The sequence below is a fragment of the Giraffa tippelskirchi genome, chromosome 8 (genome assembly GCF_054371585.1).
Source record: "Giraffa tippelskirchi isolate mGirTip1 chromosome 8, T2T-mGirTip1v1.2.pri, whole genome shotgun sequence".
In the NCBI taxonomy this organism is placed as follows: Eukaryota; Metazoa; Chordata; class Mammalia; order Artiodactyla; family Giraffidae; genus Giraffa; species Giraffa tippelskirchi.
The window spans coordinates 73,540,533-73,556,184 of record NC_137282.1 but is presented as its reverse complement, the minus strand read 5'-3'; the positions used below and the strand labels follow the sequence as shown (position 1 = coordinate 73,556,184).

The 15,652-nt window shown below is 55.4% G+C and overlaps 1 protein-coding gene across 22 annotated transcripts in view; it reads right to left on the bottom strand.

The window, feature by feature from the left end:
* Positions 1-13,569, bottom strand: part of ARHGEF10 (Rho guanine nucleotide exchange factor 10) — a 61,341-nt gene extending 47,772 nt beyond the window's left edge. For all 22 annotated transcript variants that reach the window (XM_081517437.1, XM_081517438.1, XM_081517441.1 and 19 more), the window contains exons 1-2: positions 13,479-13,569; positions 879-1,027 (exon numbers count right to left, since the gene is read on the bottom strand). Coding sequence is in view for 17 of the 22 variants with exons in the window: in XM_081517419.1 (XP_081373545.1) it covers positions 879-915 (37 nt within the window). In the remaining 5 variants the exon portion in view is untranslated. The remainder of the gene's footprint in view (positions 1-878; positions 1,028-13,478) is intronic.
* Positions 13,570-15,652: the final 2,083 nt, after the last annotated feature.

The following is a 15,652-nucleotide window of genomic DNA, read 5'->3' as shown; positions in this document are numbered from 1 at the left end:
CCAAATCCTGCTTCATCCAGACGATCTGACTTGGCGCCTAGGAAGCTTCTAGGAAAGGCCCAGGTCCCTGATGGCAGGTAACAGCTGGACATGGATGGAGCTTTCCCACCTGAACACGTAATGACACTGCGTACAGAACGCTATGCCGCACGGGAAATGACAGCTGTGAGAGCCTCGGACTGACATGGAAAATAATACACTCTTAAGCACGATGTAAAAATGTAATCAACAGTTTTAACAATGGATATTCAACAGTTGCAATCATGTAGAAAAGAAATATGAATGAAAAGACAGAAACCTGATCAAAATACAAGTGTAGAGGTGAGGGAAGCACGAGCTCGATGATTTCTAGCTCCTTCTTCACATTCAAGGGAATTTTTAGGAGGACAATTTCAGTTTCATAATGGGGCCAATCATACCTAAAGTATTGCTGAATCATCAAGAAAGACGCCAGGGGACTTCCCTGGTGGTCCAGTGGCTCAGACCCCATGCTGCCCGAACAGGGGTGCAGCTGTGATCCCTGGTCAGGGAACTAGACCCCGCATGCCACGCGGCACAGCCAGTCTATTAGCCCCATTGCTCACTGTTACAGATGTTCATTACCCAGAAAATCACGTAAGGATTAGAGTACTGCCACGTTTAAGATGTGGTACCAACATGCTTCAACCCTGGTCTTAGCCCCGGTGGCCAGCCAGGAAACGGCCACCAGCCTCGGGGGACGGCGCGGGTCGGCAGCCTGCACACCCAGTGCCCTACATCCACACGGCCTTCCAGGCTCCCCAGGGAACCCCCCAGGTGGACCACGCAGAAGGGGCTCTGCCTGGAAGAGAGCCCACCCACGCCCACGCACCCGCCCTGCCGCCCACGCGCACTGTTACCTTCCCGGGCGGGAGCCGGTGGGCCCGGCCGATCCATGCTGCCACAGCCACCGCGCGTGGGGCCTCGGGTGTGCGGGGCCGCGGGGAGGAGGCTCAGCTGTCGGGGCCGGTGGTGGCGGCCCTGCTGCCCCTGGGTGCCCACGAACAGCCTGAGGGGAGGAAAAGGAGGGTGTTCACTGGTGGCTGCAGCGAGGGCCACAACCTCCCGAGAGTAACGCTCAGGGCAAAGCAAGGCGGAGAAGAGACCTTCGGTGTCCTGACGGCGCCTGGAACCGCACGCAGGAGGCGCTGGCCGGACCCCTCCCAGCCCGGGATGCCAAGTCCCTGCTTAACCTCAACGCGTGCTGACGGGGGAAACGGACACAAGAGCCCAAGCATTTTTCTTTTTCCTTCAACTAAATCTTTACCAGTTTGGGGTGAAGGATTAATTTCTGAGGACTGAGGAGGAGGCCACCGTTTTCTCAGGCCCTTTGGAGCGAGAGCATCGGTGAACCCGCGGGCCTGGGCTGGATCCCAGGTCCTGCTTCATCCTCTTTCTATTTCCTGCCTTCCTGTTTCCTCACATGTGAACTGAGATGGTGCCACACCAGGCAGGCCACAGTCCCACACTCCCAAGGAGGCATCCTGTGAACCAAGGACACTGTTTACGGTGTTGACACCCCCAGACACCTGCTTGGGCTCCACCAGAACCATTTCGGGAAGATAAACTTGACAGATGCGCCTTCCCGGTTCTCGGGGTCCCGGATAAGGCCCGGGGAAGGCCCCCGCAGACGCCACACAACACTCAGTGACACCCTCTGGAAGAGGAATCTACTATGGTCTCCAAACCATCAAGACAGACAAGCTCAGACCACAAGCGTTGGGGGACTCGAGCCCGGGAGGAGCTAGGACAGTAAGCGGACGACCTGAGCCTTTCACCCTCAACCCACGAGCAGACACTGGCTTCCGACAGTGAATGTAAAACAACTGCTTCCATATAAAGTCAACAGACCCTCAGCCCACTCCTGCCATGTCCTGGTCTACATAGTCACAGCAGGGTAGCACATGTGCACAGAGGTGTGTGCGCACATACACACATGTGCTCACATGTGCACAAAGGTGTGTGCACATACATATATGTGTGATTGCACACATGCGCAGAGGTGTGTGCACACATACATATAGGTGTGTTTGCATACATGCACAGAGATGTGTGCCCACATACATATATGTGTACTTACACACGTGTGCAGAGGTGTGTACACACATTACATACAGAGGTATGCACACATACTTGTATGTGTGCTCACATGCATGCACACAGAGGTGTGTGCACACATCACATACACGTGTGCTCGCACATGTGAGCACTGAAGCGTGCATACACATGTGCTGACACATGCACAAAGGTGTGTGCACATACATATACATGTGCCCAAAGAGGTGTGTGTACATATTACATACTTATGTGCTCCCACACGTGCACACAGATGTGTGTGCATGCACACATACACACACACAGAGGCCCAGGAAGCTGCAAGGAGGGAACAGGAAGAAGGCCAGGAGGACTCGCAGTCAGGAGAACACAGAAGGGGGTGACGTCTGCTGATGTATCATCTCCCAAGAAGAAAATCAAAAACGCCTGGGAGGAGTTGAGGAAAGAAGAACCTGATGTTCTCAGGGCTCCTGGGGCGATAGGGGCTGCCATATCACTTCACACCCTCACCACCAGTCAGGGGTGGAGACACTGCCTCACTCTCCCAGTGCAAAGCAGCCGAGTCCAGAGCAGTCTGAGGACCCTCCCAGGGCCCTGGGGCTGGCATCAGAGCGGCCAGCCCCCGCGCACCCCTCTGTGGGACCCCAGCACTGTCGTCCATCGAGCAGACACCACTGGCCCATGGCCGGGCTCACCCAGAGAAGCCAGACGCACAGGCGCACCGGACCTCAGGATTTTCTGAGTGTTACAGATTTCTCGGGTTTCTCTATCACGTCGTTTACTCATCTTAAACCACATTAATGCTATCTGTCCTACTTAAAATGCATAAGAGAGAGTCAAAGTGACTTCTCTTTTTCCATTCCTAACACGGGACAAAAGAACACACCGGTGTTTGTCTTACTCTGGAGCCTGATCCTACTGAACAACCACCACTCACCTGCTGAGCTCCCAGGATGCCGAGATGCACCGCGCACCCATCCTGGTCTTCCTACTTCGGACGAGAGGACGCTCGGGGCTCGTCCCCCGTCAGAGCTGGCACTGGGACCAGCTCCAGCGCCCTGGTCTGTGTGTGTGACGTGTATGGATTTTAGAAGATCATGACACTCAGGGGCTGTTTACTTCCAAAACAAGCATCAGTGGGAAACCACCTTCCTGAGAAGGAGACTGTTCAGGAAGCTCACGCACACAGGACCTGCCTCTGGGTTTGGGGGCCTGGGGGCCCGTGTTCTGTGCTCTGCTCCGTGCAGGCATCGCCCCGGGAAGCTCACTCCCCGATGCTGGGCAGGCGAGAGCCGGGTCTCCTCCCACCTTCCTCTGGGCGCCCCGCCGCCTCGCACCAGCATCTGCTGCCTCCTGGCTGCCCGCTGGGTTTGCAGACAGTGTTTTCGGGGACAGCGTGGAGGCCGCTTGGCCCACGACAGACCCAGGGACGGAGGACAAGCCTGGCCTTCTCACAAGCCCCCCCACCCCTGGTGGACAAGCGGCAGGAGGTCACACCGGTCTGGGCTGCAGAGCCCTCGGGATCATCACTGTCCTTCTCCCGTTTAGGCTCCTAATGAGGGATTCCGCTGTGCACTCGGGCTGTGGTTTCCAACAAAAGCCGGCGTGTATGGTGGCAGCCCGGCAGCCTGCAGAGACGGGCAGGGCTTTGGGCGAGCCCGTGGCGTGGCCAGGACTCCGCCCAGGGGCCTGGGCAGCTACGGAAGTGCCCCTGTCACTAGCTTGTTTTTGTCACAGTTTCATGGAAATAGCCTGAGTCTTTGATCCAGCAAAGTTTCCAGCAGCTGAGCCGTCTCTGCAGGTCTGCAGGGAGAGCGCGGTGGACGCCCCAAGGGTCTGGGACCTGCTGCCTCTCCCGTGGGTATTTCCCCTGGGGGCTCAGGGTCCAGAAGGTGAGGAAGGGGGTGCAGTCGCCACCAAGGTCATCTCCGTGGAGAAACAGCAGGAGTACACGTGGCCAGAGCCGAGACGCGGGAGTCTGTCTGGGGAGACCCTGCTCGAGGGGCCCCAGTGTCCTCACTGTGAACCGAGATGAAGGGACGCCCATCAGCGGCCGCGGGGCTGGGGGCAGATGGCACTCACCCCCTGGCGTCGGTGCCGCCCAGTCACACGAGGTGGGACACAGATTATAGGCTGAGCCTGTGCCATACCTACCAGCTCGGACCCCCAGAGTCCACCAACCACAGACTGTGCTGCAGACTGTCGGGGGACGCAGGGTTCCCCACAAGGGCTGGACATCAGCCACGAGTGGGGAGCCAACGCACCTCAAGCCCGGGAACAGGGGCTGGGGATGCTGGGACTCAGAGTCCTGATGGCTCACGGCCACTGGGCCCGTCTCTGTCTAAAACCACAAACTTCCAAGCGAGCTCACAGGAGAAAGAATCTGTCTACCTCCACGCGGAGATCCAGGAGGGAAGAGTAAAAAGCTCACACGTCTTGCTGGGAAGGCTCCATGAACTCAACTCCGGGTTAAGTCAAACTACACACAACAAGGCTTTTCAATGAATGTTTTTGTAGATTTTTAAGTAAATGTAATGCTCACAGAAACAAGAATGAAGGAAGGAAAGAGAGGGGAGAGGGGAAGGGGAAAGAAGGAAAAGCAGCTCTTCCCATAAGCCAGGCCGGGAACGCAGCTGCCTGGGGGTCGTCTACTTCATGACTATTGAATCTGACCACGGAGGGCACAGGGGTGCCGAGCACCCACAGGGACCCCCCCGCTGCGGCGTGTCCTGGGTCGCCTGCTTCTCTGCTCACATCATACTGAGGCCACTTCCATGGGGTCTGAGTCTGCTGCCCCCTCCCCAAAAGAAAAAAGAGTGAATAGAAGCAATTTCTTCAGCCAATCTGCAAATGTTCACTGTCTTTTCCAAACAGTCCTTCGTCTTGAGGGGTTCCTGGGAGGGGCGCTCACTGGGAATCACAGCTCACACCCTGCGGGCCACCCGCGCCCCTCCTGGCTCTGCTGCCTCGGCCTCAGATCGTTATAAACCGACTCGCTCGTCCACACTCTCAGGTCCGAATCCGTTCTCCCTGCAGACTGAGCTCCTGGTCCTCCCTCTCTGCTGTGTGTCTCTGCATCTCTCCATGTCTCTCCCTCTCTCTCTGTCTCTGTGTCCCTGGCCCCATCTCTGTGTCTCTGTGTCCCTGGCCCTGTCTCTCTGTCTCTCTGTCTCTGTGTCCCTGGCCCCGTCTCTCTCTGTCTCTGTGTCTCTGTGTCTCTGGCCCCGTCTCTCTGTCTCTCTGTCTCTGTGTCCCTGGCCCCGTCTCTCTCTGTCTCTGTGTCTCTGGCCCCGTATCTCTCTGTCTCTCTCTGTCCCTGCGTGTCTGGCCCCGTCTCTCTGTCTCTCTGTGTCTCTGTGTCCCTGGCCCTGTCTCTCTGTCTCTGTGTCCCTGGCCCTGTCTCTCTCTGTCTCTGGCCCCGTCTCTCTGTCTCTCTGTCTTTGTGTCCCTGGCCCCATCTCTCTCTGTCTGTGTGTCCCTGGCCCCGTCTCTGTCTCTGTGTCTCTGGCCCCGTCTCTGTCTCTGTGTCTCTGGCCCCATCTCTCTGTCTCTGGCCCCGTCTCTCTGTGTCTGTGTGTCTCTGGCTCCGTCTCTCTGTGTCTCTCTGTCTCTGTGTCTCTGGCCCCGTCTCTCTGTCTCTCTGTCTCTGTGTCTCTGGCCCCGTCTCTCTGTCTCTCTCTGTCTCTGTCTCTGGCCCCATCTCTCTCTGTCTCTCTGTGTCTCTGGCCCCGTCTCTCTGTGTCTCTGGCCCCGTCTCTCTGTGTCTCTGTGTCTCTGGCCCCGTCTCTCTGTGTCTCTGGCCCCACCTCTCTGTCTCTCTCTGTCTCTGTGTCTCTGGCCCCATCTCTCTGTGTCTCTGGCCCCGTCTCTCTGTGTCTCTGTGTCTCTGGCCCTGTCTCTGTGTCTCTGGCCCCGTCTCTGTGTCTCTGTGTCTCCCCCTCCCCCTCCCCGCCTGCTCTCTGCTCCACCAGCAGGAAGGGACACACCCCTTCCTCAGGAAGCCCATCCTGGGCGGGTTTGGGGACAGGATTGAATCCCAGGGAACCAGTCGGGGAGGCAGGGACAGCAGAGGTGGACGCTGTGGGGTGGGGACACAGCTGGAGGAGCAGGGGACAGACGGCTGGGGGGACACAGGTTTGGCCGAAAGCCTGAGGAAATGGAGCCGGGCTGACAAGACGGAGCGGCCACCAGCCCCACGGCCGTCCCGGCCTCCACAGCAGTGCTAACCCCATCCCCATGTCTGCCCGGCCCCTCAGGTGCAGACTCCAGGACAGAGCCCTGCCACTCCTGTTGACGGGGTGGGGGGGGAGTGACAGCTCTACCCCACGGGTGTGCCCCCTCCCTGGGGAGTCACCTGGAACCTCCCCAGACACGGTCCCTACAGGCCACAGGACCACGGGAACCAACCCGCAGAGCCCCGGCTGCCGCCCAGGCCGTCCTCTGCAGGTTTACAGGCGTGGAAATGCATTGCCTATTCATCAGGGCCTCCGAACAAGGATCAAAGCCCAGAGCCGTAGCTGATTCGTGGACTGCTTTCAGACTCACCTAGGGCGGGGTGGCCCCGGGCGATGCTCCTCGCCCCTCCTGGTCCGGCTCTCCTCCCCTCAAGCCCCTAAACCAGCGGCCTGCACGGGGCTGGACACAGGTGCCCCAGACCCAGCGGGCTCTGCCCCATGCTGGCGCCGAGCCAGGCTGGAGAGTCAGGAGGACCGCGGCCCTGCCACCCCCGAGGGCCATGGGCCCAGACTTGCAGCCCAAATGCCCCCCTATGGGCTCCTGAAGCCCGCCTGCCTCCAGGCACAAACACGGTTGTCCACGGCCATGCAGTCCAGACCAACAGCCTCCTCTCAGAACCATCTGACACATGACCCCTTCGTTTCAGAACTCACCAAGGATGAATTAATTCTGCCTTTACTTGGCCACATCTCTGAGGAATGTTTTCACAAAGCCAGTGTTACAGTCATGAAACGGGAGAAAGTCACCACTGCGAGCGGGTCAGCGCCGACGGGGGGGGCGACACCCCGGGCCCTGGTCTGCGGCTGGAGCCTGCCGTCCGTCTGTCCATGCCTCCCCCAGCATGCAGGCCCGACCCAGGACGGGTCCCAAGCACACTCACCAGGGGCAGTTCAGCACCAGCTCAAGCACGAAGAGCCCCATGGACCGGGAGGAGGGGAGCAGGGAGGAGGGGAGTAGGGAGGAGGGGAGCAGGGAGCAGGGGAGCAGGCCGGGGCCACACCCCCACCCACCCCTCCTCCTGGGACCCACACGCCCAGCAATTTCTTGCATAAAGTAAATTCCAGCTCTCAAAAGTCACCCTGACAGACACGGCATCCCGCCTTGGGATGGAAGGAATTTGGGGAAACTCAGGGCTGACATCCAAGCCCCCGCCGTCCTTGCACGGGCACCTGCTGCCCGCCTGGGGGACCGACCCTTAGGGGTCCTGCTGCAGCAAGAGTGCCCCCTTATTTACCGGAAATGCAAGTAACTTCTCCCACAGAGCAGGAAGGGTGCCGCGTGCACGTGTGATTACATTAATCAGATGCGGACGAAGCTGCTGTCCCCCCAGACTGGAACCTTCTGTCACGTGTCTGGCCAGCGGCCTGCCCCGGTGCAGGGCGGCCCGGCCCCACCTTGTCCCTCCCTATGGACGCCCACCCACCCGACACTGGCTCCGACCACCCCGCAGACCGCAGGGGCGCCAGGGGGAAGCACCTTGCTGTGAAGCCCAGGACGCCCTAGACCACCTGGCCTCCCCACAAATGGGGGAGATGGGTGCCAGGGTCCTCTGCCCTTCTGTCGGCCCAGACGGGCTGCAGGAACGCACACTCTGGGAAAAATGTCTCGCCCTCAACTACCTGGGATTCACGTCCTAAACACTCCTGCCGTCTGGCAAACGCTGCATCTTTCATTCCTTCCTATTAAATCACCGGGAGCAGCGCGTGTCTAAACGCTTTTCCAGAACAGAGGCCAGCGGCAGGCCCAGCGGGTTCCCTCCAGACCCCGATCAGTTCTGGACCCGAGGCGGGACTCTGTCCTCCGCAGATCCCGCCCTGGGTCTGATTTTAGTTCCAACGGAAGAGTGACCAAGGCCACGCCCCCCGGGACCAGAACTCTGACACCAGGCCTGGCCCGGGCACCGTCTGGGAGAAGGGCCCGCAGGCTGAGTCCCGGGCCATGCAAGCAACATCCGACTCAGCTTCTCTGACAGACGGAACCAGGGCTGCCCACTGGCCACTGCCCAGTCTAGGGCTTGAGAACAAAGCGTGCATTGATGCCTTATCAGTTTCACAGCGAGAGGGCCGCAGGGGCCAAGGGCCAAGGCCACGTCCTCCAGAGGGAGCTGACGGCCGCACCACCCCGAGCTCCAGCCCCACACTTGGCCTATCGGCATCTCGGCCAGGCTCAGACCTGCACATGCAGGGAGTGAAAAGACATGCCGAATTCCTTCCATCAGAGCTCAGCACTCCTCATCCAGAAGCGGACTCTGGTTCCTGACTCGGGATCACGTCTAACCCTGGAAATCCTGGGCTGTTTCTACACTGGCCCACACAGGTGTTCCATCCCCAGGGCTAGGCAAACGCCTGCACTTCCAAGCCCTTGCATGCCACTGCTAAAGCAAGGCAGGGCCGGCCCGATGGGCACAGCACCTGCCCGACTCCCTGCGCTGGAGACCCCGACACCCTCCCGGGCCCAAGGCCTCCTGGGCTTCCCCGGTGGCTCAGCGGGTAAAGAACCCGCCTGCAGTGCAGGGGACACAGGTTCGATCCCTGGATCAGGAAGATCACCTGGAGGAGGGAATGACAACCCACTCCAGTATTCTTGCCTGGAGAATCCCATGGACAGAGGAGCCTACCGTCCATGGGGTCGCAAACAGTCGGACACAACCTTGTGACTAAACAATTAACACCCACCAAGGCCTTCCAGCCCCAGTGGAGACGGGCACAGAGCACTGTTTCAGCTGTTTCAGCTCAACACTCTCAAGCGTCAGTCACCACCCCGTCTTCCCTTCAGAGAAAGAAGATGAATAACAGAATAAAATGTTGAGTGTGCATGGCACACTTTTATTACAATAAAACTCCTCAGCCTGTCCTGTACGGTCAGATCCTGGTCTCCACACCAGTGAGAAATGACTCAAGCTCAAAGTTCACATGGTTGACGTTGAAGCCTGAATGTCCACAGTGTTTTCTTAAAAAAAAAGATGACGTCTACTTGTCAGGCTCTGGCTCCCTGCAAACTGCCAGCCTCCAGCCCAAGAATCAAGAGCGAAGCCTCAGTCCAGGAAGCAAAGCCCCCGCCCCCAGGACCCTGACCTTCTCACGCGCGGAGAAGTCCTTGGCTTCGCATAGTTATCAGTGTGAGGACTGTTTGGGCACCCTCACCTATTCCACTTGTTTTCTTCATAAAATGCCCAGTTTAGGAGTCCCAGGCGACTCAGCGAGTCAAGGTCTTGGCGCCTCACCTGGGCCCCCAGCGGCCCCCTGGAGAAGGCTGGCTCAGCCGTCCTCCTGGGAGCACTGAGGCCTCCCCCCGCCTCTCGCGGGCCTCGTCCCTGCTCCCTTTCACAAGGGCACCAGGAGACTACAGCAACCTCTGACGCCACATTTACTTTAAAAAGCAACTTATAGTATCAGGAAGTGGCTCCTGGAAGAGAAACACTTTAAATCTAAAACAAAAAACTCCAAAAAATCTTTTTAAAAATCTTCCGAACACTGCTTAATGGAACCATAAAACATCAACAACCCACAGAAAGCACTCTCTACTTAGCAGGTACACATTACTTTCCTGACAAAAAGAAGAACAGGAAATGAAAGAATAACAGCAGTGCCCGTGACTGGTCATTTTTATAACCAAAGTTTTGAAAAAGCACACGCAGAAACAAAGATGTAAAGAAGCAAAAGCCGACTTCAAGGCCTGGATCACTGAAGTATCAGTTGGGAAGGAGCCCCAGTGAGGGGTGTGTGCTGGGCCGGGTTGGTGGCGGGTCAGGGGTCCCATGCCAGCTCTCCGGGGCCTCACTCCCACAGCCATCACAGGTACAAGAGGGCCCAAGCCCCAACTGCTGGCCCTGCCCCACACACCCAGACCCGATGCCCCTCTGTACTGCTAACCCCCAGAACTTCCCAAACTACACTTTGAGAAGGCTTAACTGCGGGAGCAGTGATCCTGCCTCATAAATGTTTAATGCCTGTGATCCCCTTCTGTCTCATTTCACTCCACTCCCTTTCTACCCGGGAAAACTCTGAGTAATGTGTGAAATAAACACGAACCTGCCCTGAGTATCTCAAGATCTGGATTTTCATTGTAGCCTTTCTATCACGCCGCGTGCAATAAGAATACTGTATTATTCGATATGGGTCTTTAATTTATAGTGACACAGCCACACTCATGGCATTTTCATTTTGCTCTCATGCAGAACATTCTTGGTTTATTTTATTTTATTTTTCTACAAAGAATCAAATTTAATACAAGCTGCAGACTTCCTTCTTGCAAGATCAATCCTAAGAGAATTGATAGAGGGAAACATGAAATTAAGGAAATAATGTCAACATCAAAGCAGCATAAGTAAGCAAAAGTAAATCTGAGAAAACACTGCTAAGATAGAAAAGTGAAAGTGAAGTTGCTCAGTTGTGTCCGACTCTTTGCTACCCCATGGACTGTAGCCTACCAGGCTCCTCCGTCCGTAGGATTCTCCAGGCAAGAATACTGGAGTGGGTTGCCATTTCCTTCTCCAACATTCTTGGTTTAAAATGCATTTTCACAACCTGCCTTCCAGCAATTTCCTAAGTGAGTAAACTGAGGTTCTATGGGGGATGTGACTCTTCCAGGGTCGGGTGAGCAGTTCCAGAACTCAGCCCAGGGTCCGAATGCCACCAGAACACCTCAATCTCCAAAAATCTCCCAAGAGAAGTTTCTAATCTTCTAACCTCACCAGAAAAACTTCAGAGAACATGCAGCACATCAAAATATGAAGAAGACAAATTCAGTAAAATAAAGTCAAGCTTGACCATAACAGATTAAAAAACTATTTTTAATAACTCTGGATTTTACCTCATCCCTAAATGTCTATAACTGCTTTGATAATACCTGGCCTGAGAGAGAGAGAGAGACTAGTCAATTCTTTCAGGAAACCATGGGAATCTACACCTGACTATGAACAGTCATGCAGCCACCTAACTGCAGATGTTGTTGTTGTTATAGTCACTAAGTCATGCCCAACTCTGCGACCCCATGGACTGCAACATGCCAGGCCCCCCTGTCCATCACCAACTCCCAGAGTTTACTCAAACTCATGTCCATTGAGTTGGTGATATCATCCAACCATCTCATCCTCTGTCATCCCCTTCTCCTCCTGCCGTCAATCTTTCCCAGCATCAGGGTCTTTTCCAATGAGTCAGCTCTTCGCATCAAGTGGCCAAAGTATTGGAGCTTCAGCTTCAGCATCAGTCCTTCCAATGAATATTCAGGACTGATTTCCTTTAGGATGGACTGGTTGGATCTCCTTGCTGCCCAAGGGACTCTCACGAGTCTTCTCCAACACCACAGTTGAAAAGCAGAAATTCTTTGGCACTCAGCCTTCTTTATGGTCCAACTCTCACATCCAAACATGACCACTGGAAAACCACAGCTTTGACTATACAGAGCTTTGTCGGCAAAGTAATGTCTCTGCTTTTTAACTTGCTGTCTAGGTTGGTCATAGCTTTTCTAACAAGGAGCAAGTGTCTTAATTTCATGGCTGCAGCTGCCATCTGCAGTGATTTTGGAGCCCAAAAATATAGTCTGTCACTGTTCTCATTGTTTCCCCATCTATTTGCCATGAAGTGATGGGACCAGATGCCATGATCTTACTTTTCTGATTGCTGAGTTTTAAGTCAGCTTTTTTCACTCTCCTCTTTCAACTCTCATCAAGAGGCTCTTTAGTTCCTCTTGCTTTCTGCCATAAGGGTGGTGCCATCTGCATATCTGAGATTATTCATATTTCAATAACTGAAATATTGGCTGCAGATGGAGTCACTTAACCAAACCATACCCCAGGGCCAATCAAGTAAACATGGTGAGAGCTTAAGGGATACATTATATCAATATATTAATATTACACAGAGTATATCTCATTTTTCCTTTATTAAAAAAGTTATTTCCTTGAAAACATGTTCAAAATATATATTTTAAGCAATGAACAGTAAAAATGTTATTCCTTGCAATGTTCTACCTGGAGGGATATTAAGTAACTCTTGAATAAGATCCAGGACATTGGCAGCTACTTTATTTTGACTTTGTGGCTCAACCAAAGAAAAGCTAAAAATCCACTGCAGTTTGAGTTCATGAGAATTTTCACCTCCAGTAATTGAAATGTAAATATTACATTGCACCAAGTATGTCTGCTGCTTTCTCAGAATGTTCACATCCTGTTAAAAGCTGAAACATTTACTCAGATTTCTACCTTCAAACTGAGGGTCTTCCAGAGGGGAAGTGTTGCCAGGTAGGGATGAGGAGTCACCTGTCCCAGCTGGCAGCGCACCTGTTTGTCTCCCACCCATGCGAGACGGGAGGGAGGGTTTCTAAAGTAGCAATTACCTTCACCCTAAAGTGGGCCAAGGAGAAGGAAATGGCAACCCACTCCAGTATTCTTGCCTGGAGAATCTCAGGGACAGAGGAGCCTAGTGGGCTGCTGTCCACAGGGTCGCACAGAGTCAAACACGACTGAAGCGACTTAGCATGCATGCATGCATGCATCGGAGAAGGAAATGGCAACCCACTCCAGTATTCTTGCCTGGAGAATCCCAGGGACAGAGGAGCCTCGTGGGCTGCAGTCTATGGGGTCGCACAGAGTCGGACACGGCTGAAGCGACTTAGCAGCAGCAGTAGCAAAGTGGGCCAAGGGCTTTTGCCTTTATAGGAAAATACAAACGACTGTTCCCGACCTAAACACCCCAACTGGCCACTCCTCAGGGGACTTCACTGGGGCCAGGTTCATCCAGACCGCAGGCCAGGCCCGGGGTACCTCCCGCATCTCCTGACGGCCGGTGGGTCTCGATCCGTTGCCGTTATCCCGGGGCTCGCGATAAGTGGGGCGCTTCCAGGGCCTCAGCTCCGCCAACTGCACTGTCCACGCCCGGGGCGGCGTGTGCCCCGAGCGGCCCTCGCACTGTCCCCCAAAATCTGGGGTGGGCGGGCAGCCCGGACTGCAAGGTGCGGTGGGATCGGCCAGTTCGAGGGAGATGGGCAGAAGGAAAGCTTCCCAAGAAAAAAGGAAACTCCGAAGCTCCGCGATAGGTGGGCTCGCGGGCGGCGCCCTTCAAGGACCCCCACCCCAGCCCCACCCGCTCTCATCCCGCAGGACCCCAGCGGCCCCCCGCCCCCGCCCGCACTCAAGCCACGGGACCCCGTCCTCCCCGACCCGCACTCACCCTGCAGCTGGGACGGGACCCCCGCCCGCCGTCCCTCCGACGACCCCTCTCCCAGCCCCGAGTCCGCCGCCCGGGGATGCACCCCGGCCCCGCCCACAGGGAGGTCGGCCCGCCCACGCGCCGTGACTGGCCGAATTTGACAGCACCGGGAGCCCATTGGCTTCCGCGCCTGCCCGTTCCTCGGCGTGCCCCGCCCTCGCGCCCGCGCATTCCTGCGGAGCCACGTGGCCGCGCGCCCCCTCCTGCCCAACGCCCGGCTTGGCTGCGCACGCGTGGGCTCGGAGTGCCGGGCGGGCAGGCTTCCCGGACCCCGGACCCCCGGACCCCCGGACCTCCGTCTCTCCCCGCAGAGCCCTGGGGCTGGGCACGAGTGGGCAGGGTCCTCCGGCCTATCGCTCCCCCAGCCCCCCACTCCCTCCCTGTCCCCAGAACGTCCACCCCTTCCCTTTGCTAGCTGGCCCTGCCTGCAGGGGCGTTCCTGGCGCCTCGGGAGGTCAGCTGCCTCAGACCCGCCAAGTCTTGGGGGTTTGGAAAAGCAAAGATTTCTCACATTTCCGAGGCAGTTTTTAAAGCTTGCCTTTTACTGAAAAGTTCTCATATTCACCTTCCCTTTGCCGGTGAACATGGGTTTGAATTCCCTATCCTGTAAGAGCCAAAAAGTAAGGACTTAAGAGGCAGAGGTTAACCCTGCGGTGTCACCCTTTGAATGGACAATACTAACCGGGCCTAAGGGAAACTGTTAGCCACTCAGTCGTGTCAAACTCTGCGACCCCGTGGGCTGTAGCCCCCTAGGCTCCTCTGTCCGTGAGATTTCCCAGGCAAGAATACTGGAGTGGGTAGCCATTCTCTTCTCCAGGGGGATCTTCCCGACTCATGGACCCAACCCCAGTCTCTTGCTTTGCAGGCAGAATCTTAAGGGTCTGAGCCTAAAAAGCATCCTTATACTATGAGCTCATTTGAGGTGAAAATCTGCATATATGCTTGGTCCCTCACAGAAGAGCCTTAAGATGAAAAAGAAGTCCCTAATGTGTTGTTGGAATTATTTGCAAGGAAGGAGCGTTTCTTCGTTTTATAATTTTAAAAAGGAAGCATATTATTGCTGTAATTGCTGCTATAGGGCAAAATGCCAGAGAAGAATACAAACCAAAATGCCTGCTGTAGAATGTTGCCTGTTACCTGGTCAACACGGTAAATAGTGAGTCACACCCTAGGCTCCTGTCCAAATCTCTCAATCACAGAAGTAATTTAATTCAGAATTTTAGAACTTCCAGGCATCATAAAGATCTAAGGTGCCATCCACTAGGTTTGTAGAAGGGAGACAATAATATAGTTAAATGTCACAAAGCTAATTTAAACATCAAATGACTCTAAAGCCACTACGTGAGTGTAGAATGGTACGACCACTCAGAACATTTGTTCTGCAGTTTCTTGTAGGACAGGCTCAGCAACCCTACTCTTAGATATGTCCTCAAGGTACATGAAAACATAAGTCCATAAAAAGACTATTACAAGAGTTTTTGATTCATAACATTTCAAACTGTTCAAAACAGTGCATAGTTCAAAACTGGGAACAATTCAAATTCCAGGGGCGAGTGCATCCACCAAGTGTGGTACAGTCACACAGTAGAACACTGTGTGTAACAAAAAATCACAGTAACAAGAAGGAATAAACTGCACTCAGTAGCTAAGACGAACCTCAAAACCATTGCACTGTATGAAAAAAAAAAAACCCGACCTGGAGCAAACTCTCTGACCAAAACTGTGTGTCCCTTTCTACATGAATGACCACCACAGTGTCTGGGGTGCACGCCCTCAGCCCAAGCCCCAGGGCCTGGACCAGAGAGGCTGTGGTGAAGGGGTCCCAGCCCCCATGCCCTGCTACAGGCACTCCTCCCTCGCTGAGCCACTGGCCCCTCCTGGGCTTGCCTGAAGCATCTCTACTTCCCACCCTGCCCCCACCCATATCCCCTGCGATGGCTGGCAGGCCAAAGGACACGTGGAGGATGGGGGGAAGCAAAGCCCAGGAAGCAGCGAGGAGGCAGAGGAACCCAGGGAGATAAGTGAGGCGGGGTCACGCGGCTGCTGTTTCTGAGGGTCACTGGAATCTGGAGGGGGAGAAGGAAGCATTGTTCCAGGCAGGAGACAGGACTCTTTTGTTCCTAGAGCAGCGCTTG